General features: G+C 64.9%; 1 protein-coding gene across 1 annotated transcript; it reads right to left on the reverse strand.

The window, feature by feature from the left end:
• Positions 1-5890: 5890 nt before the first annotated feature.
• On the reverse strand, positions 5891-24573 carry LOC136787869 (cohesin subunit SA-3-like). Its single transcript, XM_066985250.1, has 32 exons — positions 24255-24573; positions 23745-23817; positions 23551-23653; positions 23383-23481; positions 23039-23135; positions 22883-22959; positions 21713-21917; positions 21481-21632; positions 21334-21407; positions 20542-20665; positions 19748-19846; positions 19570-19649; positions 18633-18740; positions 18143-18245; positions 17450-17561; positions 16444-16547; positions 16021-16110; positions 15826-15915; positions 14554-14742; positions 12780-12850; positions 12231-12318; positions 12067-12147; positions 11449-11541; positions 11200-11368; positions 10422-10555; positions 10217-10318; positions 9273-9418; positions 8449-8583; positions 7727-7855; positions 7401-7506; positions 6621-6687; positions 5891-5979 (listed from the first exon to the last, which is right to left on the reverse strand). The coding sequence occupies exons 2-32, from the start codon at positions 23801-23803 to the stop codon at positions 5915-5917; spliced, it is 3351 nt and encodes a 1116-aa protein (XP_066841351.1). The 5' UTR covers positions 23804-23817; positions 24255-24573; the 3' UTR covers positions 5891-5914.
• Between the last annotated feature and the right edge of the window lie 1493 nt (positions 24574-26066).

The raw sequence follows: 26066 nt of genomic DNA on the forward strand, positions 1-26066 counted from the left end.
GGCCTTTTCCCCGGATTTTGGGGCATTTTCCCTGGATTTTGGGGCTTTTTTTTTGGGGAGGGGGGATTTCCCTAAATTCTTTTTTGGGAGGGCTCATTTGAGGGCTCAAATGCCCCCCAAGTCATTTAGGGTCAGGGGGAACCCCAAAATGCCCCCCCCAATGATTTCGGGTGCCGGGGGGCTCAAAATGCCCCCCCAAATCATTTGGGGTGGGAGGGGCCCTACAATGCCCCCCCCAAGGCCCTAAAGGTAAGGGGGGACCCCAAAATGCCCCCCCCAAATCATTCAGGGTGGGGGTGGGGACCCCAAAATGCTCCCCCCAGGGTGTTTTACGTGGGGGGGGGCAAAATGCCCCCCCCAAATCGTTTAGGGTGGGGGGGGTCCTAAACAGCGGGATTTAGGGGATTTCCCCCAAAATTTGGGGTCGGGGGGGCGCAGGGGTAAGAAATGTATTTTTTTAGGGGATTTTCCCCCAAATTTTAGGGGGGGGCAAAACTGCGGGTTTGGGGGGATTTCTCCCCAAAATAAGGGTTGGTTTTTTGGGGGGGTAACTGGGGTCACAAATGGGTTTGGGGGAGTTTTCCCCAAATTTGGGGTTTTGAGGGGTCCCAGCAGCAGCTTCGGGGGATTTCACCCCAAAATGGGGGGGGCACAAATAGCAGCTTTGGGGATTCCCCCCAAATTTGGGGGTCTTTTGGGGGGGGTCCTAAAAGTGACCTCACGGGGAGGGATTTGGGGGATTTTCACCCAAAATTTGGGGTCTGGGGGGAATCCTACAGGCACACCACAAGCAGCGGTTTTGGGGGAAATTCCCCAAATTTGGTTTTTTTTTTCGGGGGGTCCCTAATTGGGGTCACAAGCAGCGGGTTTCGGGGGAAAATCCCCAAATTTGAGGATTTTTGAGGACATTTCCCCAAACTTAGTGTTTTCTTTGAGGAGGGGGCCCCAAAACGGGGTCGCAAGCAGCGGTTTTGGGGGAATTTCCCTCGATTTTGGGACTTTTGGGGGGATTTCCCCAAATATGGGGGGTTTCAGTGGGGGAGGGGGTCTCAAACGTGGGTAACAAAGTGCAGGTTTTGGGCGATTTCCCCCCAAAAAGTTTGGTTTTTTTTAAGGGGGTGTCCCCGTGCCCCCCCCCTTGCGTCACAAGCAGCAGCTTTTTGGGGCATTTCCCCCAAATTCGGGGCTTTTGGTGGGTCCCTGATTGGAGGGGGGGGAAGAGGTTTTTGGGGGAATTCCCTGAAATTTTAGTGTTTTTTTTCGGGGGGGGGGGGTCCCAAAACGGGTCACAAGCAGCAGCTTTTGGGGCCGTTTCCCCGGATTTTGGGGCCGTGCCCCGGATTTTGGGGCCATTTCCCTGGATTTTGGGGCTTTTTTTTTTGGGGGGGGGGGGGATTTACCTAAATTCTTTTTTGGGGGGCTCATTTGAGGACTCCCCCCCCCCTTTTGGGGGGGGCGCTCATTTGGTGCCCCCTTCTGGTTCTTTTTTGGGGGGGGGAGGGCTCACATATGGCCCCCTATTTTGGGGCTAAAATACCCCCCCGGGTGTTTAAGGGAGGGGGGACCCCACAATCCCCCCCCCAAATTATTTAGGGTGCGGGTGGGGGTCCCAAAATGTCCCCCTCCAATGATTTAGGGTCGGGGGGCTCAAAATGCCCCCCCAAATTATTTAGGGTGAGGGGGGCCCAAAATGCCCCCCAGGGTGTTTAAGGGAAGGGAGGACCCCACAATCCCCCCAAATTATTTAGGTTGCGGGGGGGTCCCAAAATCTGCCCCCAATGATTTGGGGGCGGGGGGTCCTCAAAATCCCCCCAAATCATTTGGGGTGGGAGGGGCCCTACAATGCCCCCCAAGGCCCTAAAGGTAAGGGGGGCCCCAAAATGCCCCCCAAATCGTTTAGGGTGTGGGGGGGGTCCGAAACAGCGGGATTTAGGGGATTTCCCCCAAAATTTGGGGTCGGGGGGGCGCAGGGGTAAGAAATGTATTTTTTTTAGGGGATTTTCCTCTAAATTTTAAGGGGGGGCAAAACTGCGGGTTTTGGGGCATTTCTCCCCAAAATAAGGGTTGGTTTTTTTTGGGGGGGGGGGGTAACTGGGGTCACAAATGGGTTTGGGGGAGTTTTCCCCAAATTTGGGGTTTTGAGGGGTCCCAGCAGCAGCTTCGGGGGGATTTCACCCCAAAATGGGGGGGGCACAAATAGCAGCTTTGGGGGATTCCCCCCCAAATTTGGGGGTCTTTTGGGGGGGTCCCCAAAAGTGACCTCACGGGGAGGGATTTGGGGGATTTTCACCCAAAATTTGGGGTCTGGGGGGGAATCCTACAGGTACACCACAAGTTTTGGGGGAAATTTCCCAAATTTGGTTTTTTTTTCGGGGGGTCCCTAATTGGGGTCACAAGCAGCGGGTTTCGGGGGAAAATCCCCAAATTTGAGGATTTTTGAGGACATTTCCCCAAACTTAGTGTTTTCTTTGAGGAGGGGGCCCCAAAACGGGGTCGCAAGCAGCGGTTTTGGGGGAATTTCCCTCGATTTTGGGACTTTTGGGGGGATTTCCCCAAATATGGGGGTTTCAGTGGGGGGAGGGGTCTCAAACGTGGGTAACAAAGTGCAGGTTTTGGGCGATTTCCCCCAAAAAGTTTGGTTTTTTTTAAGGGGGTGTCCCCGTGCCCCCCCCCCTTGCGTCACAAGCAGCAGCTTTTTGGGGCATTTCCCCCAAATTCGGGGCTTTTGGTGGGTCCCTGATTGGAGGGGGGGAAGAGGTTTTTGGGGGAATTCCCTGAAATTTTAGTGTTTTTTTTCGGGGGGGGGGGGGTCCCAAAACGGGTCACAAGCAGCAGCTTTTGGGGCCGTTTCCCCGGATTTTGGGGCCGTGCCCCGGATTTTGGGGCCATTTCCCTGGATTTTGGGGCTTTTTTTTTTGGGGGGGGGGATTTACCTAAATTCTTTTTTGGGGGGCTCATTTGAGGACTCCCCCCCCCTTTTGGGGGGGCGCTCATTTGGTGCCCCCTTCTGGTTCTTTTTTGGGGGGGGGGGGCTCACATATGGCCCCCTATTTTGGGGCTAAAATACCCCCCCGGGTGTTTAAGGGAGGGGGACCCCACAATCCCCCCCCAAATTATTTAGGGTGCGGGTGGGGGTCCCAAAATGTCCCCCTCCAATGATTTAGGGTCGGGGGGGGCTCAAAATGCCCCCCCAAATTATTTAGGGTGAGGGGGGGCCCAAAATGCCCCCCAGGGTGTTTAAGGGAAGGGAGGACCCCACAATCCCCCCCCCAAATTATTTAGGTTGCGGGGGGGTCCCAAAAATCTGCCCCCAATGATTTGGGGGCGGGGGTCCTCAAAATCCCCCAAATCATTTGGGGTGGGAGGGGCCCTACAATGCCCCCCCAAGGCCCTAAAGGTAAGGGGGGCCCCAAAATGCCCCCCCCCCCAAATCGTTTAGGGTGTGGGGGGGTCCGAAACAGCGGGATTTAGGGGATTTCCCCCAAAATTTGGGGTCGGGGGGCGCAGGGGTAAGAAATGTATTTTTTTTAGGGGATTTTCCTCTAAATTTTAAGGGGGGGGCAAAACTGCGGGTTTTGGGGCATTTCTCCCCAAAATAAGGGTTGGTTTTTTTGGGGGGGGTAACTGGGGTCACAAATGGGTTTGGGGGAGTTTTCCCCAAATTTGGGGTTTTGAGGGGTCCCAGCAGCAGCTTCGGGGGATTTCACCCCAAAATGGGGGGGCACAAATAGCAGCTTTGGGGGATTCCCCCCAAATTTGGGGGTCTTTTGGGGGGGTCCCCAAAAGTGACCTCACGGGGAGGGATTTGGGGGGATTTTCACCCAAAATTTGGGGTCTGGGGGGGAATCCTACAGGTACACCACAAGTTTTGGGGGAAGTTCCCCAAATTTGGGGGTTTTGCTGGGGGGGGGGTCCCCTAAAGGGGCCACAAGCAGTGGTTTTGGGGGAATTTCCCCCGATTTTGGGACTTTTGGGGGGATTTCCCCAAATTTGGGGGGTTTCAGTGGGAGGGGGGTCTCAAACGTGGGTAACAAAGTGCAGGTTTTGGGCGATTTCCCCCAAACCTTTTGATTTTTTTTAAGGGGGTGTCCCCTTGCCCCCCCCCCTTTGTGTCACAAGCAGCAGCTTTTTGGGGGCATTTCCCCCAAATTTGGGGCTTTTGGGGGTCCCTGATTGGAGGGGGGGGGAAGAGGTTTTTGGGGGGAATTCCCTGAAATTTTAGTGTTTTTTTCGGGGGGGGTGTCCCAAAACGGGTCACAAGCAGCAGCTTTTGGGGCCATTTCCCCGGATTTTGGGCCATTTCTCCGGATTTTGGGGCTTTGGGGTCAGGGAGGGAGCGGCGTTTATGTACAGGCGGGGGGGGGCAGAAGTGGGGGGCCCCCCCGGGAGAACGAGGCACTTGGGGGGGGACCCCAAAATGCCCCCCCCCAATGATTTAGGGTGAGGGGGGACCCCAAAATGCCCCCCCCAAATCATTTAGGGTGGGGGGGGGTCCCAAACAGCGGGATTTAGGGGATTTGCCCCAAAATTTGCGGTCGGGGGGCGCAGGGGTAAGAAATGTATTTTTTTAGGGGATTTTCCCCCAAATTTTAAGGGGGGCAAAACTGCGGGTTTTGGGGGATTTCTCCCCAAAATAAGGGTTGGTTTTTTGGGGGGGGGTAACTGGGGTCACAAATGGGTTTGGGGGAGCTTCGGGATTTCACCCCAAAATGGGGGGGGGGGGCACAAATAGCAGCTTTGGGGGATTCCCCCCAAATTTGGGGGTCTTTTGGAGGGGGGTCCCCAAAAGTGACGTCACGGGGAGGGATTTGGGGGGATTTTCACCCAAAATTTGGGGTCTGGGGGGGAATCCTACAGGCACACCACAAGCAGCGGTTTTGGGGGAAATTCCCCAAATTTGGGGGTTTTGCTGGGGGGGGGGGTCCCAAAAGGGGTCGCAAGCGGCGGGTTTTGGGGGAATTTCCCCCGATTTTGGGACTTTTGGGGAGATTTCCCCAAATTTGGGGGTTTCGGTGTGGGGGGTCTCAAACGTGGGTAACAAAGTGCAGGTTTTGGGCGATTTCCCCCAAAAGTTTGTATTTTTTTCAGGGGGTGTCCCCGTGCCCCCCCCTTTTTGCGTCACAAGCAGCAGCTTTTTGGGGGCATTTCCCCCAAATTTGGGGCTTTTGGGAGGTCCCTTTTTTTTTTTTTGGGGGGGTAATTTCCCTAAATTCTTTTTTGAGGGGGCTCATTTGAGGACTCCCCCCCAATTTGGGGTCTGAGGGGGGTCCCCGGGGTTCCCCCCCATTTCGGGGTCCCCTCACCCTCTCTCCCCCGGCCAGCGCCCCCCCGAGCCCAAGGGCACCGAGGCGCCGCCGACCCCCCGGGACCCCCTGCCGGAGCTGAGACCCCAAAACGGGGCGTGCCCCCCACACTGGGTGTGTGACCCCCCCAGTTGTCCTCTTGGGACCCCAAATCCCCCCCTTGTGTGTCCCCTCCCCCCAAATTCTCCCCCTTTGCCCCCCCCCCCCGGGGTGCCGCCCCCCCCTTTTGGGGTACCCCCAATCCTCCTCCCCTTTTTGGACCCCCCCCCCAAATTCTCCCCCTTTTTGCCCCCCCCCCCAATCCTTCTCCCCTTTTTGGAGCCCCCCAAATCCTTCTCCCACTTTTGCTCCCTCCTCCCTTTTGGGGCTGGCCCCCCCCCAAAAAATCCCCCCCCAAATCCCCTACTTTGTGCCTGACCCCCCCCCCAAAAAAACTTCCCCCTTGGGTGCCCCCCCGCCATTTTGGGTGCCCCCCCCAAATTCCCCCCCCCCCTTTTGGGTGTCCCCCCCAAATTCCCCCCCCAAAAAAATAAACCCTTTTTTCAATCCCGCTCTTTATTGACCCAACGGGGTGCGGGGGGGCACCCGGGGGCACCCCCAAAATTTTGGGCTCAGAACAGCAAAAAACAGGCAAAACCAGAAACGACAACTCTCGGCGGCGGCTCCACGCTCAGTCCTGGGGGAGAGCAAATGGGGGGGTGAGGCCCCCCCCCGAAATGGGGGGGGCAATCTGGGGGGGTCCCCCAATATTTTGGGGGGAGTCCCCAGATTTTGGGGGGTCCCCGAATTTTTGGGGGTCCCCAAAGTTTGGGGGGGGTGGGAGGGAGGGTGAAAACGGGGGCAGGATTTGGGGGAGGTGGAAACGGGGGGTATTGGGGGGTGGGGGGCAAATTTTGGGGGGGGGTCCTCAAATTTTGGGGGGGGGGGGCAAATATTTGGGGGGGTCCCCAAAATTTGGGGGGGGAGCTGTGGGAGGGGAGGGTGAAAACGGGGGCAGGATTTGGGGGGAGGTGGAAATTGGGTGGTGTTTGGGGGGGCAAATTTGGGGGGGGGCACTTGGGGGGGATGAAAATGGGGGGCAAAAATGGGGGGGCAAATTTGGGGGGGCAAAATTGGGGGGGCAAAATTGGGGGGGGATCGGGAGGAGGAGGCTGGAAATGGGGGCAACTTTGGGGTGGGGGGGCCAAATTTGGGGAGGGGGAGTGGGAAGGGGGGTTAAAAAAAGGGGGGGCACGTTGGGGGGGGGGGCACAAATTAGGGGGGGGAAGCACCTGGGACCCCCCTCGGTGCTGGGGGGCCGTGGGGGGGGGGGCTCACCTGGTCCTACTCCGAGGGGGCTCCTCGCTGCTGCCCCCCCTCCTCTTCCTCCCCCATCAGGCTGAGGCTGGGGAGGACGCCGGGACCCCTCCCAGTGTGCCCAGTGCCCCCCCAGTGTCCCCCCAGTCCCCCCCAGTGTGCCCAGTGCCCCCCAGTGTGCCCAGTGCCCCCCCCAGTGTGCCCAGTGCCCCCCCCAGTGTCCCCCCAGTCCCCCCCAGTGCCCCCCCAGTATGCCCAGCGCCCCCCAGTCCCCCCAGTATTCCCAGTGCCCCCCAGTCCCATCCCAGTGCCCCCAGTACCCCCCAGTGCCCCCCAGTCCCCTCCAGTGTGCCTAGTGCCCCCCAGTGCCCCCCCAGTGCCCCCCAGTACATCCAGTGCCCCCCCAGTGCCCCCCCAGTATCCCCAATGCCCCCCAGTCCCATCCCAGTACCCCCCAGTGCCCCCCCAGTACCCCCAGTATCCCCAATGCCCCCCCGAGTCCCATCCCAGTCCCCCCCAGTGCCCCCCCAGTGCCCCCCAGTATCCCCAATGCCCCCCAGTCCCCCCCAGTCCCCCCAGTGCCCCCCAGTATCCCCAATGCCCCCCCAGTCCCATCCCAGTACCCCCCAGTCCCCCCCAGTGCCCCCCCAGTATCCCCAATGCCCCCCCAGTTCCATCACAGTACCCCCCAGTGCCCCCCCCGTATGCCCAGTGCCCCCCATTGTCCCTCCCCAGCCCCCCCAGCAGGAAGGGGGGTTCGGGGGGGAGGGGTCCCATTTTGGGGGTGCCCCCCCCGCTCACCTGCTGGGGCCGGGGGTGCGGAGCTCCCGGGGGGGGGGCGGAGGGGGCCCGCAGCGCCGTGGAGGTCAGGGCCGGGCTGGGGGGGGGCCGGAGCCCGGCGAGGACTCTGGGGGGGGGGCAAGGGGGGGATGTAGGACCCCCCCCCCCCCCCAGGCTTTGTCCCCAAGGGCCCCCCCAATTTGTCACCTCCCTCCCTGGGGGGACGGGGGGACCGGGGGGGTCAGGGACAAGGGGGGGCAAGGACAAGGGGGGACAAGGACAAGGGGCGGGACATGGGGACAAGGGGGGACGACACATGGGGGGGGTCGCGGGGGGCCCCCCCTCACCGTCCATGTGCTGCCTCTTGCTGGGGGGCTTGGGGGGCTGCAGGGAGCGGTGGTAGGCGGCCAGGGGGGCCACGGTGCCCCCCCGGGGGGACCCCCAGCTGCTGGCAGCTCCGCTGCAGGTGGGACAGCCTGGGGGGGCAGGGGGAGACAGAAATTACGGGGGACCCCAAACTCCCCCCCCCCAGGATCCCAAATCCCCCCCCAGGGACCCCAAACCCCCCAAATCCCCCCCCAAACCCCAAATCTCCACCAAATCCCCCCCCCAGACCCCAAATCCCCCCCCCCAAATCCCCCCCCCAGGACCCCAAATCCCCCCCAGACTCCAAATCTCCCCCAAATCCCCCCCCCCAGACCCCAAATCTCCCCCAAATCCCCCCCCAGACCCCCAATCCCCCCCCCAAATCCCCCCCCCAGACCCCAAATCCCCCCCGAAATCCCCCCCCAGACCCCCAATCCCCCCCCAAATCCCCCCAGACCCCAAATCCCCCCCCGGACCCCAAACCCCCCCAAATCCCCCCCAGACTCCAAATCTCCCCCAAATCCCGCCCCCAGTCCCGAAATCTCCCCCAAATCCCCTCCCCCAGACCCCAAACCCCCCAAATCCCCTCCCCCAAACCCCCCCAAATCCCCCCCCCAGACCCCAAATCTCCCCCAAATCCCCCCCCAGACCCCAACCCCCCCAAATCCCCCCAGACCCCAAATCCCCCCGGCCCCCCGCTCACAGCAGGACGCGGTCGGGGGGCAGCAGGCGGGGGAGAACTCGCTGAGCACCTCCAGGAAGGGCAGGTACAGGGGGCCCCCCCGGCCCCCTCGGGGCCCCCCCCGGCCCCTCCTGCAGGGCAAAAGCGATGCCGCGCCTGGGGGGGGAACAGAGCGGGGGGGGGTCAGGCCCGGGACCCCCAAATCCCCCCAGGGCCCCCAAATCCACCCAAGCCCCCCCCCCAAATCCCCCAGACCCCCCAAACGCCCTCCCCACACCCCAAAACCCCTCCCCGCACCCCCAGGACCCCCCAAACACACCCAGAGCCCCCCACACATACCCCTGACCCCCCCAAATGCTCCTGCCCCCCCAAGCCCCCCCCAGCACCCCAAAACCCCCTCCCATTGCCCCAACCCCCCCGACCCCCCCAACACCCCCAGACCCCCCCAAACGCTCCCTGAGGACCCCCCAAATGCCCCTGACCCCCCCCCCCAAATTACCCCAACACCCCATAGCTCCCCCAAACCCCCCCAACACCCCCCAAGGCCCCCCCAAAACCCCCCCAACACCCCCCAAGGCCCCCCCAACACCCCAAAACCCCCTCCCCACACCCCAAAACCCCCTCCCATCACCCCCAGGACCCCCAAACACCCCCAGAGCTCCCCCCCCCCAAAAAGCAAGCCCCCCCAAATACCCCTGACCCCCCCAAATTACCCCAAATCCCCATAGCCCCCCAAAACCCCTCCCAAAGCCCCCCATCACCCCCAAACCACCCCCCCCAAACCCCCTCCCCACGCCCCCCAGGACCCCCCCAAATATCCGGGCCCCCCCGGGCCCCCCCGTTACCGGTGGAGGCGCAGCAGCGCCTGGCGGTGGGGGTACGGGCGGGGGCTGAAGAAGAGGGCGAGGCGGCGCCCCAAATTCCGCAGCCCCCCAAAAGCGGGGGCCCCCCGCACCTCGGGGCCGTGCTCCAGCAGCAGCTCCGCCATCACCTGGGGGGGGGGCAGCGGGGGGGGGGACACGGTCAGGAGGGCCCCAAAACCCCCCCCCACAGGAGCCCCCCCCGATAATCCCAGATCCACCCGGAGCCGCCCAGGACCTCCTGGAGCCCCCAGGGGACCCCAAAAGCCCCCCCTGGAGCCCCCCAATAACCCCAAATCCACCTGAAGCCCCCCCGAGCCCCCCAGGGGACCCCCAAAAGCCCCCCCTGGAGCCCCCCAATAACCTCAAATCCACCTAACACCCCCCCCCCCCCAGAACCTCGAGCCCCCCAGGGACTCCAAAAAGCCCCCCCTGGAGCCCCCCAGGAACCCCAAATCCACCTGAAGCCCCCCCAGAGCACCCCAGGGACCCCAAAAGTGCCCCCAAAGCTCCCCAGACCCCCCTCTGAAGCCCCCCCAGATCCCCCTGAAGCCCCCCCAGGACCTCCTGGAGCCCCCTGTGGACCCCCAAAGCCCCCTGTGAAGCCCCCCCAGGACCCCCAAATCCCCCTGAAGCCCCCCCCAGGACCTCCTGGAGCCCCCCAGGGAAACCCAAAGCCCCCTCTGGAGCCCCCAGGACCCCCCAAATCCCCCTGAAGCCCCCCCCAGGACCTCCATGAGCCCCCCAAGGAACCCCAAAGCCCCCTGTGAAGCCCCCCCCAGGACCCCCAAATCCCCCTGAAGCCCCCCCAGGACCTCCTGGAGCCCCCCAGGGAAACCCAAAGCCCCCTCTGGAGTCCCCCAGGACCTCCATGAGCACCCCCGGACCCCCAAATCCCCCTGCAGCCCCCCCAGGCCCCCCCCCCGGACCTGCTGCAGGGTGAGCAGCACGACGCGCGCCCACTCCTGGCCGCCCATGCGGCGGATGCGCACCAGCGTCTCCTTGATGATGTCCCCGTAATCGGCGTAAAACTGGGGAGAAAGGGGGGGGACACGGGGCGTCCCCAAAATTGCCGAGGGGACAGCGGGGGGGGGGACAGGGACGCAGGGCTGGTGTCCCCAGAAGTGTCCCCACCTTGTCGTAGTGCTTGAAGACGTCGGAAGCGGCGCTGGGCTCCAGCACGTTGTAGATGATGAGCCTGCAGAAGCCGACCAGCAGCACGCGGCGGCGGTGCAGCTCCTCCATGCGCGCCTCGGCGGCCTCGGGCTCTGCGGGGACAAGGGGACAGCTTGGGGACACCGAGGGGACACTAAAACGACGCCAGGAGCAGCCGGGGGAGGTCCTCGAGGGGGTTTGGGGACGTCGAGGGGACGTTGAGGGGACTTGGGACACCAAAGGGATGCCAGGAGCAGCTGAGGAAGATCCCTGATGGGGCTTGGGGACATCTTGGGGACATTAAGGGGACACAGGGGACAAGAAGGGGACACGAGGGCTATTTCGGGGCCACCAGGGCCACCTCAGAGACACCCCAAGGCCACCCCGGAGACATCTCGAGGCCACCAGGGACTGCTCGAAGATGTCTTGGGGCCACTTTGGGGCCACCGGGACCACTTTGGGGCCACGAGGGCCACTTGGGGACCACCGGGGCCACTTGGAGACCACCAGGGCCACCTGGGGACCACCTCGGGGACACGAGGGGCCACCAGGGCCACCTGGGGACCACCTCGGGGACACGAGGGGACACGAGGGGCCACCAGGGCCACCTCGGAGACATCTCGCGGCCACCAGGGACCGCTCGAAGATGTCTTGGGGCCACTTTGGGGCCACCGGGACCACTTTGGGGCCACGAGGGCCACCTCACGGCCACCGGGGCCACCTCGGGGCCACGTTGGGGACACGTTGGGGACCTCACCATCCGCGATCCCGTCCCCGGGGCTGAAGACGTGGTCGAGGAGCACGGCGGCCAGCTGGCAGCGCAGCTCCACGTCGGGCACCAGCCGCAGGGGCGCCAGCGCCGCCCTGTCCCCGCGCGTCACCACGGGGCCCAGCATCAGCAGGAGGTCGCTCAGCACCACGAAGGCCTTGGGGACAACGGGGACGGGGTCGGCGGCGTGCCACCGCCGGCGTCACCTCGCCCCCCCCCGTGTCCCCGCGGCGTCACCTGCTCCCGGACGCCGGCGTCCCCGTCGGAGAGGCAGCTCTGGCACAGGGCGCAGAAGGAGGTGGCCTTGCTCCTCAGGGCGTGCAGCTGCTCCTGGGGACAGCCGGGTGGCACTCGGGGACAGCCGGGTGGCACTCGGGGACGTCCCCGCGCCGGGGCCACGTCCTCGCTAAGAGGGGCTGTCCCCCTGTTGTCCCCTCCACGCTGTCCCCTACCGGGGTGCTGGCGCTGCTGGGGTCCTGGTCACGTCCCCACGTCCCCACGTCCCGGTCCCCATGTCCCCATGTCCTGTCCCCATCCCCGTGTCCTGTCCCTGTCCCCATCCCCGTGTCCTGTCCCTGTCCCCATCCCCGTGTCCTGTCCCTGTCCCCATGTCCCGTCCCTGTCCCCTGCCCCATGTCCCCCTGTCCCCATGTCCCCGTCCCCACGTCCCTGTCCCCTTCCCGATGTCCCCCACCTCCCCTAGTCCCTGTCCCCACGGTGTCCCTGTGTCCCCTTATCCCCACATCCCCACGTCCCTGTCCCCTGCCCCGGTGTCCCCGTGTCCCCGTCCCCTTCTCCAGTGTCCCCAGTGTCCCCGTGTCCCCTTCCCCAGTGTCCCCACGTCCCCACGCTCACCTGGGGGACGTCGGTGGTGGGCAGCCGGGACAGCTCCCAGAAGATGTGGAAGTGGGTGCAGGTGATGGCGGGGACGAGGAGCTGTGGGGACACGGGGTGGCATCGTGTCCCCTCCCTGGCGTTGTCCCCAGTGTCCCCAGGTGTCCCCAGTGTCCCCCGGGTACCTGTGGGGGCACCTCGCCCGTGTCGGCCGCGCGCTGCAGGAGGAGGATGCAGGGCTCGAAGAGCTGCCAGGGCGTCAGGTCGTGGGCGCTGCGGGGACAGGGGACATGGGGACACGGGGACACGGGGACACGGGGACATCAGGAAGGGGACAGGGACGTGGGGACACAGGGAAGGGGACAGGGAGGTGGAGACGGGGATCTGGGGACACTGGGAAGGGAACGGGGATGTTGGGAAGGGGATGGGGACGTTGGGAAGGGGACAAGGACACTGGGGAGGGGACAAGGACACTGGAAAGGGGACAGGGACGTGGGGATGGGGATATAGGGACAGGGACACTGGGACGGGGACATGGGGACATCAGGGACAGACCAGGGACACGGGGAAGGGGACGGGGACATGGAGACAAGGAGCTGGGGACACGGGGACAGGGGGGAAAGGGACATGGGGCCAGCGCCCCAGGGGCCAGCAGGGGACACCTGGGGACGGGGGGGGACACGTCGGGGACAGGAGGGGACACGTCGGGGACACGCTGGGGACGCGGGACACACTTGAAGAGGACGGCGAGGCGCCTTAGGGTGGCGGCGGCGCTGTACAGCTCCTCCTCGTCCAGGGACTGCGCCTGCGGGGGGGACAGCGGGGTTGGGGACAGCCGGGGACATCCCGCGGGGCTGGGGACACCCCGTTAACCCCACCCCCTTACCCCAAACCCACCCCTAATCCCCCCCAAACCCCCTGTAACCCCCCCAAATCGCCTACAACCCCCCCCGGACCCGCAGCAGGCGGTGGCAGCGCTCCCCCAGCAGCTCCCCATGCCCCCATCCCCACCCCATAACCCCAAACCCACCTCAAATCCCCCCCAAACCCCCCCAAATCCCCCTATAATCCCCCCTAATCCTCCCCAAATCCCCCCAAACCCCCTATAATTCCCCCTAATCGCCCTGATATCCCCCCCCAAATCCCCTACAACCCCCCCGGACCCGCAGCAGGCGGTGGCAGCGCTCCCCCAGCAGCTCCCCCATGCCCCCATCCCCACCCCATAACCCCCAACTCACCTCAAATCCCCCCCAAACCCCCCAACCCCCCCCCAAACCCCCTATAATCCCCCCTAATCCCCCGATATCCCCCCCAAATCCCTTACAACCCCCCTGGACCCGCAGCAGGCGGTGGCAGGGCTCCCCCAGCAGCTCCCCCATGCCCCCATCCCCACCCCATAACCCCCAACTCACCTCAAATCCCCCCCAAACCCCTCAACCGCCCCCCAAATCCCCCCCAAACCCCCTATAATCCCCTCTAATTCCCCCAAATCCCCTACAAATCCCCCCAATCCCCCCCAAATCCCCCCAACCCCATATAATCCCCTCTAATCCCCCCCAAACCCCCTATAATCCCCCCTAATCCCCCCCAAATTCCCTATAATCCCCCCTAATCCCCCCCAAACCCCCTATAATCCCCCTAATCCCCCCAAATCCCCCCCAACCCCCCCGGACCCGCAGCAGACGGTGGCAGCGCTCCCCCAGCAGCTCCCCCATGCCCCCATCCCCACCCCATCACCCCAAACTCACCTCAAATCCCCCCCAAACCCCACCCAAATCCCCTATAATCCCCCCTAATTCCCCCCAAATCCCCAAACCCCCTATAATCCCCCCTAATCCCCCCCAAATCCCCTATAATCCCCCCTAATCCCCCCCCAAACCCCCTACAAATCCCTCCTAATCCCCCCAAACCCCCTATAATCCCCCCTAATCCCCCCCAAACCGCCTATAATCCCCCCTAATCCCCCCAAATCCCCCCCAACCCCCCCGGACCCGCAGCAGGCGGTGGCAGCGCTCCCCCAGCAGCTCCCCCATGCCCCCATCCCCACCCCATAACCCCAAACGCACCTCAAATCCCCCCCCAAATCCCCTATAATCCTCCCTAATTCCCCCCAAATCCCCCACAAACCCCCTATAATCCCCTCTAATCCCCACAAATCCCCCCAATCCCCCCCAAACCTCCTACAAATCCCCCCTAATACCCCTATAATCCCCCCTAATCCCCCCAAACCCCTATAATCCCCCCTAATCCCCCCCAAACCCCCTATAATCCCCCCCAAATCCCCCCCAACCCCCCCGGACCCGCAGCAGGCGGTGGCAGCGCTCCCCCAGCAGCTCCCCCCATGCCCCCATCCCCACCCCATCACCCCAAACTCACCTCAAATCCCCCCCAAACCCCCCCCAAATCCCCTATAATCCTCCCTAATTCCCCCCAAATCCCCCCAAACCCCCTATAATCCCCCCTAATCCCCCCGATATCCCCCCCAAATCCCTTACAACCCCCCCGGACCCGCAGCAGGCGGTGGCAGGGCTCCCCCAGCAGCTCCCTGAGGCGGCTCCACGCCAGCTCCCCGTGGCCCCGCAGTGGCAGCCGGGGGTCGCAGAAGGTCCCCAGGACGCGGGCGGCCGCCTTCAGGACCCCCGGCACCGTGTGCTTCAGCACCAGCTCCTGCAGCTGCGCCAGCGCCTGCTCCAGGGGCTGGGGGGGGGATATGGGGTTGGGGACACGGGGACCCCAAATGGTGAGGGGACACGGGGACCCTATGGGGAATGGGTGACCCTAGAAGGACTGGGGACATGGCGACCCTATGGGGACTGGGGACACGGTGACCCCCCAGGGCAAGGGGACACGGTGACCCTATGGGGAATGGGTGACCCTAGAAGGATTGGGGACACGGGGACCCCACAGGGTGAGGGGACACGGGGACCCTATGGGGAATGGGGACACGGTGACCCCAAAGGGCAAGGGGACACGGGGACCCTATGGGGAATGGGTGACCCTATAAGGACTGGGGACACGGGGACCCCAAAGGGTGAGGGGACACGGGGACCCTATGGGGAATGGATGACCCCATAAGGACTGCGTGACCCTATAAGGACCGCGTGACCCTATACGAATGGGGACAGGGTGACCCTATAGGATTGGGGTCGGGTGACCCTATAAGGACCGCGTGACCCTATACGAATGGGGACAGGGTGACCCTATAGGATTGGGGTCGGGTGACCCTATAAGGACCGCGTGACCCTATACGAATGGGGACAGGGTGACCCTATAGGATTGGGGTCGGGTGACCCTATAAGGACCGCGTGACCCTATAAGGACCGCGTGACCCTATAGGGTTGGGACCAGGTGACCCTATAGGATTGGGGCCAGGTGACCCCATAGAATTGGGGCCGGGTGACCCTATAAGGACTGCGTGACCCTATAAAGACCTCGTGACCCTATACAGTTAGGACCAGGTGACCCTATATGATTGGGGCCGGCTGGCCCTATAAGGACCGCGTGATCCTATAAGGACCAGGTGACCCTATAAGGACCACGTGACCCTATAAGGACCGGGTGACCCTATAAGGACTGCATGACCCTATAGAATTGGGACCAGCTGACCCTGTAAGGACTGGGTGACCCTATAAGGACTGCGTGACCCTATAAGGACCGGGTGACCCTATAAGGACCAGGTGACCCTATAGAATTGGGACCAGGTGACCCCATAAGGACCGGCTGACCCTATAAGGACCGCGTGACCCTATAAGGCCCCTATAAGGCCGCCCCTGCCCTCACCCTCTCCAGCTGCGCCGTGCAGTAGACGCTGAGCTTGAAGCAGCCCAGCACCTCCAGCAGCGGCGTCACCTTCTCCTCGTCCGCCGAAAACTGTTGGGGGGGGGGACAAAAGGGGTGGGGGGGGTCACCCGGGTGTCACCCTCACCCCCCCCCCCCAAAAAAATGTCCCCAAGGTCCCCCCCGGGGTCCCCTCACCTTGGCCAGCAGCCGGGGCAGGATCGGGGCCAGGCAGAGGCAGAGCCGGGAGCGCTGCTCCGCCACTGCCCGCTTCTGCTGGGGGGACAGCTGGGGGGGGCACAGGTGACAGTCACCCCCCACCCCCCCGGGGGACAATGACACCCCCCGGGGGACGCTGACACCCCCCCAGGTGACAGCGACCCCCCCCCCAGGTGACAGTGACACCCCCAAGATGACAATGACCCCCCCCAGGTGACAATGACCCCCCCCTTCAGTGATGCTGACCCCCCCAAGTGACAATGACCCCCCCCCAGGTGACAATGACCCCCCCCCAGGTGACACTGACCCCCCCCGGTGACAATGACCCCCTTCCCCAGTGACAATGACCCCCCCCAGGTGACAATGACCCCCCCCCCAGGTGACAATGTCACCCCCCGGTACCTTGCGGGTGGGTCCCCGTCCCACCGGAGGCCCCCCCCTGGCCGCCCGCTTGGCGCTGGCCGCCAGGATCTCCACCAGGGCCTTCTCCTGCTGGTCGTTGAGCGCTGGGGGGGGGAACTGGGATGGACTGGGAGGGACTGGGAGGGGGCTGGGGGGGCTGGGAGGGGGTTGGGGGGGACTGGGAGGGGGCTGGGGGTGTCGGGGGGGGGAACTGGGATGGACTGGGAGGGACTGGGAGGGACTGGGAGGGGGTGGAGAGGCGGGGGGGGACTGGGGGGGGAACTGGGATGGACTGGGAGGGGGCTAGGGGGGGACTGGGAGGCGGTTGGGGGGGCTGGGATAGACTGGGAGGGGGCTGGGATGGACGGGGAGGGACTGGGGAGGGGGTGGGGGGGCTGGGGGGGTCTTGGGGGGGGAACTGGGAGGGACTTGGAGGGGAACTGGGATGGACTGGGAGAGACTGCGAGAGGATTGGGGGGGTTCCCAGTGCCTCCCAGTGCCCCCCAGTCCAATCCCAGTTCCCCTCAGTGTCTCCCAGCGCCCTCTAGTGCCTTTCCAGTCCCTCCCAGTCCCTCCCAGTGCCCCCCCTGGCGCCCTCCCAGTCCCCTCCCAGTGCCTCCCAGTGCCCCCCAGTTGCCCACCCTCCCCGGGGGCCTCCTCCAGCAGCAGCCCCCCCCCCAGCCATGTCCATCCCAGTGCCCTCCCAGTGCCCCCCAGTCCCACCCCAGTCCCCCCCAGTCCCTCCCAGCACCCCCTGGAGTGCTCCCAGTGCCCTCCCAGTTATCCCCAGTGCCCTCCAGTCCCATCCCAGTACTCCCCTGTGCCCCCCAGTGCCTCCCAGTTCCCTCCCAGTGCCATCCCAGTGCCCCCTGGCACCATCTGAGTGCCCCCTAGCGCCCTTCCAGTCCCTCCCAGTCCCCTCCCAGTCCCTCCCAGCGCCCCCCAGTCCCTCCCAGTGCCCCCCTGGCGCCCTCCCAGTGCCTCCCAGTGCCCCCCAGTTGCCCACCCTCCCCGGGGGCCTCCTCCAGCAGCAGCCCCCCGGCCGTGTCCCAGTCCCGCAGCCGGGCCCCGGCGCAGTCCCAGAGGCTGTCCACGAGGTACAGGGCATGCTGGTGGAGCTGGGGACAGGGACAGCGCTGTCACCTGGGGTCCCTTGGGTGTCACCAGAGGTCCCCTGGGTGTCCCCTGCGCGTCCCTTGGGGTCCCCTGGGTGTCACTTGGGGTCCCTTGGGTGTCCCTGGGTCTCCCTTGGGGTCCCCTGGGTGTCACCTGGTGTCACCCAGGGTCCCTTGGGTGTCCCTTGGGTGTCCCCTGAATGTCCCCAGGGTGTCCCCTGGGGTCCCCTGGGTGTCCCCTGGGTGCCCCCAGCTGTGCCCTGGGTGTCCCTGGGTGCCCCCTAGGTGTCCCCTGGTGTCCCTTGGGTGCCACTTGGTGTCCCCTGGGGTCCCCTGGGTGCCCCTGAATGTCTCCGGGGTGTCCCCTGGGTGTCCCCTGACTGTCCTCAGGTGTCCCTGGGGTGTCCCCAGGTGTCCCCTGGGTATCTCCTCGATGTCCCCGGGTGTCCCTGAAGTCACCTAGGGTGCCCTGGGTGTCCCTGGGTGTCCCCTGGGTGCCCCTGACTGTCCCCGGGATGTCCCCTGGTGTCCCCGGGGTGTCCCCGGGGTGTCCCCTGGGTGTCCCAGCTGTCCCCCGGTGTCACCTCGCTCCCGATGAAGAAGGCCAGCAGCAGGCGGAAGAAGGTCCGGTTGTCCCCGGTGCCGGGGGACGGCTCGGTGTCACCCTCGTTCCGCGGGGACAGCAGGCTGGGGACAAGGACACGGGGGTGACAATGGGGAGGGGGACATCGGGGGGGATGGGGACATGGGGTGGGGACAGGGGGACACAAAGGGACACGGGGGTGGGACACCGGGGTCCCATGGGGACAGGGACAGGGCTGGGGACAGAGAGGGACACAGGACGGGGACAAGGCAGGGCCGGGTGCCACCGTCCCCACGGGGACGTCCCCAGCTGCCACCAAGCTCCGGCAGCCCGGTGGCGGCACCGACTGGGGACGATACCCGGGGGGGACAAAGCCCGGGGGTGGCACCGGGTGGGGAAAAAGACCCGGGGGGTGACACCGGGAGGGGACAGGGGACACGGGAGGTGGCACCGGGAGGGGACAGGGGACACGGGAGGTGGCCCGGCCTCACCTGCGGTAGAGGAAGAGGCCGGCGGCGGAGGCGAGGGCACGGCGGGTGCAGAAGACGGCCGGGTAGACGCGGTGGCAGTCGGCCTCCGTCAGCGCCTCGGCCACCGTGCTGCGGGCGGTGACACGGGGACACCGCTGGCCGCTGTCATCTGTCCCCGAGCCGTGTCCCCCCCCCCCCCCTTCTTGTCCCCGTGTCCGTGTCCTTCCCGGCCTCGTCTCGCCCCTTTTTGTGTCCCCTCAGCCCTTCGTTCCCTCCAACCCCATCCCATGTCCCCAATGTCCCCCATGTCCCCCTTGTCCCCAAAGTCCCCCTCGTCCCCAGTGTCCCCATTCCCCTTGTCCCCAGTGTCCCCCTTGTCCCCAGTGTCCCCCAGTGTCCCCAACGTCCCCCCTGTCCCCCCCCGGCCTCATCTCCCCCATTTTGTGTCCCCTCATCCCTTTGGTTTCCTGCAAGCCCATCCTGTGTCCTCCTGTCCCCAATGTCCCCCACTGTCCCCTTGTCCCCAGTGTCCCCCCGTGCCCCCAACCCCAATGTCCCCATGGCCCCAGTGTCCCCCTTGTTCCCAATGTCCCCCATGCCCGCCTTGTCCCCAATGTCCCCCCAATGTCCCCACATCCCCGATGTCCCCCCAATGTCCCCATATCCCCAATGTCCCCCCATGTCCCCAATGTCCCCAATGCCCCCAATGTCCCCATATCCCCAATGTCCCCAACGTCCCCAATGCCCCCAATGTCCCCAACGTCCCCAATGTCCCCATATCCCCAATGTCCCCCAACGTCCCCAATGTCCCCATATCCCCAATGCCCCCCAATGTCCCCAATGTCCCCAAAGTCCCCATATCCCCAATGCCCCCCATATCCCCAATGCCCCCCATGTCCCCAATGCCCCCCCCTTGTCCCCAATGTCCCCCCCGTGTCCCCAACGTCCCCAAACTCACTCCAGCATCACCGTCAGCAGCTTCACCACCTCCACGGCCACCTCGGGCTCCTTGTCCAGTACCATGGCCACCAAGCGGGCCTGGGGGGGGGGGGAGGACACGGGGACCCGTTGTCACCCGCTGGGGACCTCGGCAGGGGGGTGACGGGGTTGGGGACGCGGGGAGGGGACAGCGTCACCTTGAAGCGGCTGGTGAAGAGCTCCATGTGCGCGGCCGTGTCCTGGCGGGCGTAGAGCCCCTGCAGCGCCCGCACGCAGCGCAGCCGCACCTCCCCCTGCTGCGGGGCCGAGTGTCCCCAAGGGTCCCCAAGTGTCCCTCCCCCGGCCCCAAAGGTCCCCAAGGGTCCCCTCTCCTGGCCCCAAGTGTCCCCAAGTGTCCCCCATCCTGGCCCCAAAGGTCCCCAGCCATCCCCTCCTGGCCCCAGTGGTCCCCAAGTGGCTCCTCTCCTGACCCCAAGTGTCCCCAAGGGTCCCCAAGTGTCCCCTCCTGGTCCCAAAGTTCCCCAAGGGTCCCCTCTCCCGGCCTCAAGTGTCCCCAAGTGTCCCCCATCCTGGCCCCAAAGGTCCCCAGCCGTCCCCTCCTGGCCCCAGTGGTCCCCAAGTGGCTCCTCTCCTGACCCCAGGTGTCCCCACAGGTCCCCAAGGGTCCCCTCCCAGCCTCAGTTGTCCCTAAGTGTCCCCTCCCGGCCCAAAAAGTCCCCAAAGGTCCTCTCTCCCAGCCCCAAGTGTCCCCAAGTGTCCCCCATCCTGGCCCCAAAGGTCCCCAGCCGCCCCCTCCTGGCACGTAATGTCCCTAAAATGTCCCCTTCTGGTCCCAAGTGGCCCCAAGTGGCCCCCATCCTGGCCCCAAAGGTCCACAAGTGTCCCCTCCTGGCCCCAAGCGTCCCTCCCTGGGTGTCCCCAAGGCAACCCCACGTCCCCGAGGTGTCCCCCAAGGTGTCCCTGTGTCCCCATGTCCCCGAGGTGTCCCCACCATGTCGTGCAGGGTCCAGCCGAGGTACTTGAGGTGCCCGTCGGTGAGGAAGGAGGCCGGGAAGCTGCACATCCACGTCCCCAGCTCCTCCATGCACAGCGCGCGGATGTCGGGCACCACGTCCCTGGGGGGGGGGGACACCGCCGTGGGGACATCGCCACGGGGACACCGCCACGGGGACACCGCCACGGGGACACCACGGCCCTGGCCCCGCCACGCTCAGGGTCCCCAAGGCCACCACAGGGACCCCCCGCCCTGGTGACAACATCCTGGTCCCAGTCCCCAACCCCTCCTGGTGACATTCTTCAAGGAGAACCCAACTTGCTTCCGTCCCAGTTCCAAACTGGTCCCAGTCCCCAAACTGCCCTGGTGACATTCTCCAACAAGAACCCTTCCTGGTTCCCATCCCAGCTCCAAACTGGTCCCAGTCCCCAACTGGGCTCTCCCCAGTGGCTCCAGTCCCTAACCATGCTGCTCCCAGTTCCATCCAGTGCCACGCCAGCACCATTCCAGTGCCACCCAGTGCCACCATGCGCCACCCCACTGCCGCCCAGCACCATCCAGTGCCACCCAGCACCACCCCAGCACCACCCAGTGCCCCCCGGCACCACCACAGCACCACCCAGCACCACCCCAGTGCCACCCAGTACCCCCCAGCACCATCCCAGAGCCACCCAGTGCCATCCAGTGGCACCCAATGCACCCCAGCACCACCCCAGTGCTACCCAGCACCACCCCAGTGTCACCCAGTGCCACCCCAGCAACACCCAGTGCCCCCCAGCACGCCCCCACCTGTATCGGTGCACGAAGACGCCCTTGAAGATGGCGTTCATCACGGCCTCGATCTCCTCCTGCTGCTCCTGGAGCTGTCCGGCACCCACGGGTGTCACCGGGGTGCCCCGCGCCCGCGTCCCCGCCGCGTCCCCGAATGTCACCCACCTCCCGCAGCGTCTCCTGCAGCGACTCCAGCTTGCCGGGGGCTCTCCGGGGGGGGCTCTTGGCCCTCTCGGCCTCGTAGAGCCTCCGGGTGCTGTCGCGGTGCTGGCTCAGCCCCAGCGCCACCTCCACCAGCGCCGTCATCAGCTTCATGGCTGGGGACAGCGGGACGGTGGCAGTACGGTGGTGGGGACGCCCGGCGGGTGACAATTTTTTGGGGGGGGGCGTCACCTACCTGCCAAGGTGGCCGTGTGGCGGAAGGCGCGCACCTGGGAGTCGGCGAGGCTGGTGAGCAGCGCGGTGAGGCCGCCGAGGAGGAAGCCATCGTAGAGGACGGAGTGGCGGCACCGCAGGGCCACCGCCGCCACCGCCGCCCCGAATGACCCTCGGAAACGGCGCCACGGCCCCCCGGAGAGGGAGAGCGGGTAGTCGGCGGGGTCCTGCGGGGGGGGGGGGACACAAGGGGACAGAATGGAGACACGAAGGGACAACGTGGTGGGGACGCAAAGGGACAAAACGAGGGGGACATAAAGGGACAAAATGGGGGGGAACAAGGGGATAAAATGAAGGGGATGCAAAGGGACGATGTTGGGGGGGATGCAAAGGGACAAAACTGTGTGGACGATAAAATGGCGGGGAGGCAAGGGGACAAAATGGCGGCGTCACACAGGGAACAAAATGGCAGCAATGCAGAAAGATAATATGTCAGGGACACAAAGGGACAAAATGCTGGTGTCACACAGCTGACAAAGTGTTGGGATCACACCGGTGACAAAATGGCCGCCTCACAGAAATGACAAACTGGCAGCAATGCATAAAGATAAAATGTCGGGGACACAAAGGGACAAAATGCTGGTGTCACACAGCTGACAAAGTGTTGGGATCACACCGGTGACAAAATGGCCGCCTCACAGAAATGACAAACTGGCAGCAATGCATAAAGATAAAATGTCGGGGACACAAAGGGACAAAATGCTGGTGTCACACAGCTGACAAAGTGTTGGGATCACACCGGTGACAAAATGGCCGCCTCACAGAAATGACAAACTGGCAGCAATGCATAAAGATAAAATGTCGGGGACACAAAGGGACAAAATGCTGGTGTCACACAGCTGACAAAGTGTTGGGATCACACCGGTGACAAAATGGCCGCCTCACAGAAATGACAAACTGGCAGCAATGCATAAAGATAAAATGTCGGGGACACAAAGGGACAAAATGCTGGTGTCACACAGCTGACAAAGTGTTGGGATCACACCGGTGACAAAGTGGCAGGGACGCAGAGGAACAAAATGGCGGGGACACGAGGTGACAAAATGGTGGCCTCACACAGGTGACAAGATGGCCGCCTCACAGAAGTGACAAAATGGCGGCGTCCCCGCACCACCACCACATCCCCCGTTACCTCATCGAAGCTCTCGGTCAGCCGCCGGATGATCTCGGTGTTCTGCAGCTCCCGCAGCATGGCCAGCGTCACCGTGCCTGCCGGGAGGGGACGTGCTGGGTGACAGGGACATCCCCCAGGGTGGTGGCAGGGGGACGGGGTGCGGGGCGGCCGCACCTCGGCAGCCGCAGGAGCGGACGATGAAGTTGACGAGCTCCAGGAAGGCCGGCTCCCGGTCCCGCTTGTAGCCCTCCAGCCACTCGTCCACCACCACCTGGAGGCGCGGTGACGCGTGGTGACGCATGGTGGCACGCGGTGGCCCCACATCAGGGCAAATGGCCCCCCCATGTCCCCTTCCCAAGGTGGACGTGTCCCCGTGTCCCTTCGGGAGCTGGCTTTGGTCCCGTGCCTCTTTGTCCCGTGTCCCCGTGTCCCCTTTCTCCCCGTGTGTCTCCGTGTCCCCCCACATATCCCCGTGTCCCCCCATGTCCCCCCGTGTCCCCCCCGCATCCCCGTGTCACCTCGATGGCCACCCCGCCATTCCTGACGGCCTGGAAGAGGACGTTCTGCTCCGGGCTGCTCCCATCCTCGCTGGGCTCCCTCCGGGAACGTTTGGGGACCTGCGGAGGTGACACGGGGGTGACAAGGGGGACACGGCTTTGGGGGGGGGGGGGACAGGGGACACGTACGGGGCAGGGGCCGGGCACCCCCCGCGCCCCCTGCTTGGGCCGCACGGTGGCCTCGAAGTCGCTGCCGGAGTCGTCGTCGTCATTGTCACTTCTGCTGAGGATCCTGTAGGGACAGTGGGGACAGCGGGGGGGGGCGGCTGTTGTCACCTCCCCCCCCAAATCCTCTCCCCCCCCCAAAAAAAAACAAAACTCACGTGCTGGAGGGGGAGCTGGGGGGGCTGTCCTGGGGACGAGCTGGGCGCCACGAGGACATGGTGACAGCGGGGCCTGGGGAGGGACACAGGCCGGGGGAGGCGTGAGGAGGGCCCCCCCCCAGATCCCACAGAATGGGGACGTGGGGGGGGGCGGCGAATACCCCCCAGGAGTCGGGGGGGGGGGGGGGCGAGCCCCCAAACACTCCCTGGGGTTACATGGGGGGGTCCCAAGGCCCCCCACTGTCACGTGGGGGGGGTCCCAAAGCCCCCCAGGGCCACACTGGGGGGGTCCCAAGACCCCAAAGACCTCCTGGGGTTAAATGGGGGGGGCTCCCAAAGCCCCTCAAGTCACGTGGGGGGGTCCCAAGGCCCCCCACAATCCCCCCGGGGCCATTTGCGTGGGGGGGCCCAAGGCTCTCAACCCCCCTCCGGGGTCACGTGGGGGGGGGGCCCAAGCCCCCCGAGGTCACGTAGGGGGGGGGGCTCTCCCCTCCTGGCCCCCCCGCCTGCCTCGCCTCGCGCCGCCGCGCTGCCGTCCGGCCCTGCACGTGCGCTCGGCCTGCAGCGCGCAGGCACACTGAGAGGGGCGGGGCCAGGGGAGGGGGGCGGGGCCTGCGGGGCTGTGGGCGGGGCCTGCGGGGCCTATCGGGGGGCCCCTATGGCCTGGGGTCCCTATGGGGCCCTATGGTGGGGTCCCTGTGGCCCCCTATAGCCGGGTGCCTAGAGTGCCCTATGGCCTGGGGTCCCTATGGGGCCCTATGGTGGGGTCCCTGTGGCCCCCTATAGCCGGGTGCCTAGAGTGCCCTATGGCCTGGGGTCCCTATGGGGCCCTATGGTGGGGTCCCTGTGGCCCCCTATAGCCGGGTGCCTAGAGTGCCCTATGGCCTGGGGTCCCTATGGGGCCCTATGGTGGGGTCCCTGTGGCCCCCTATAGCCGGGCGCCTATAGTGCCCTATGGCCTGGGGTCCCTATGGGGCCCTATGGTGGGGTCCCTGTGGCCCCCTATAGCCGGGCGCCTATAGTGCCCTATGGCCTGGGGTCCCTATGGGGCCCTATGGTGGGGTCCCTGTGGCCCCCTATAGCCGGGTGCCTAGAGTGCCCTATGGCCTGGGGTCCCTGTGGGGCCCTATGGTGGGGTCCCTGTGGCCCCCTATAGCCGGGTGCCTAGAGTGCCCTATGGCCTGGGGTCCCTGTGGGGCCCTATGGTGGGGTCCCTGTGGCCCCCTATAGCCGGGCGCCTATAGTGCCCTATGGCCTGGGGTCCCTATGGGGCCCTATGGTGGGGTCCCTGTGGCCCCCTATAGCCGGGCGCCTATAGTGCCCTATGGCCTGGGGTCCCTATGGGGCCCTATGGTGGGGTCCCTGTGGCCCCCTATAGCCGGGTGCCTAGAGTGCCCTATGGCCTGGGGTCCCTGTGGGGCCCTATGGTGGGGTCCCTGTGGCCCCCTATAGCCGGGTGCCTAGAGTGCCCTATGGCCTGGGGTCCCTATGGGGCCCTATGGTGGGGTCCCTGTGGCCCCCTATAGCCGGGTGCCTAGAGTGCCCTATGGCCTGGGGTCCCTATGGGGCCCTATGGTGGGGTCCCTGTGGCCCCCTATAGCCGGGTGCCTAGAGTGCCCTATGGCCTGGGGTCCCTGTGGGGCCCTATGGTGGGGTCCCTGTGGCCCCCTATAGCCGGGTGCCTAGAGTGCCCTATGGCCTGGGGTCCCTATGGGGCCCTATAGGTGGGTCTCTATGGCCCCCTATGGCCTGGGGTCCCTATGGGTGTCTATAGGTGGGTCCCTATGGCCCCCTATGGTGTTGGGTCCCTATAGGGCCCTATGGCCTGGGGTCCCTATAGGACCCTATAGCTGGGTCTCTATGGCCCGGGGTCCCTATGAGGCCCTATAGGTTGGGTCCCTATGGCCCCCTATGGCCTGGGGTCCCTATAGCACCCCATAGCCAGGCCCCTATAGCGCCCTATGGCCTGGGGTCCCTATGGTGCCCTATAGCTGGGTCCCTATACTGCCCTATAACCAGGCCCCTATGGCACCCATGTGGCCTGGGGTCCCTATAGGGCCCTATAGCTGGGTCCCTATGGCACCCTGTAGCCAGGTCCATGTGGTGCCCTATAGCCAGGTCCCTATACTGCCTTGTCATAGGGTCCTTATACCCCATACAGATGGGTCCCTATAGTGCACTATGGCCTGGGGCCCCTATATCCCCATATAGCCAGGTCCCTACAGTGCTCTGTGTGCTGGGGTCCCCATAACGCCCTATGGCCAGGTCCCTATAGCCCCACACAGCCGTGTCCCTATAGCGCCCTATGGCCGGGTCCCTATA

The sequence above is a fragment of the Anser cygnoides genome, chromosome 31, assembly GCF_040182565.1.
Source record: "Anser cygnoides isolate HZ-2024a breed goose chromosome 31, Taihu_goose_T2T_genome, whole genome shotgun sequence".
NCBI lineage: Eukaryota > Metazoa > Chordata > Aves > Anseriformes > Anatidae > Anser > Anser cygnoides.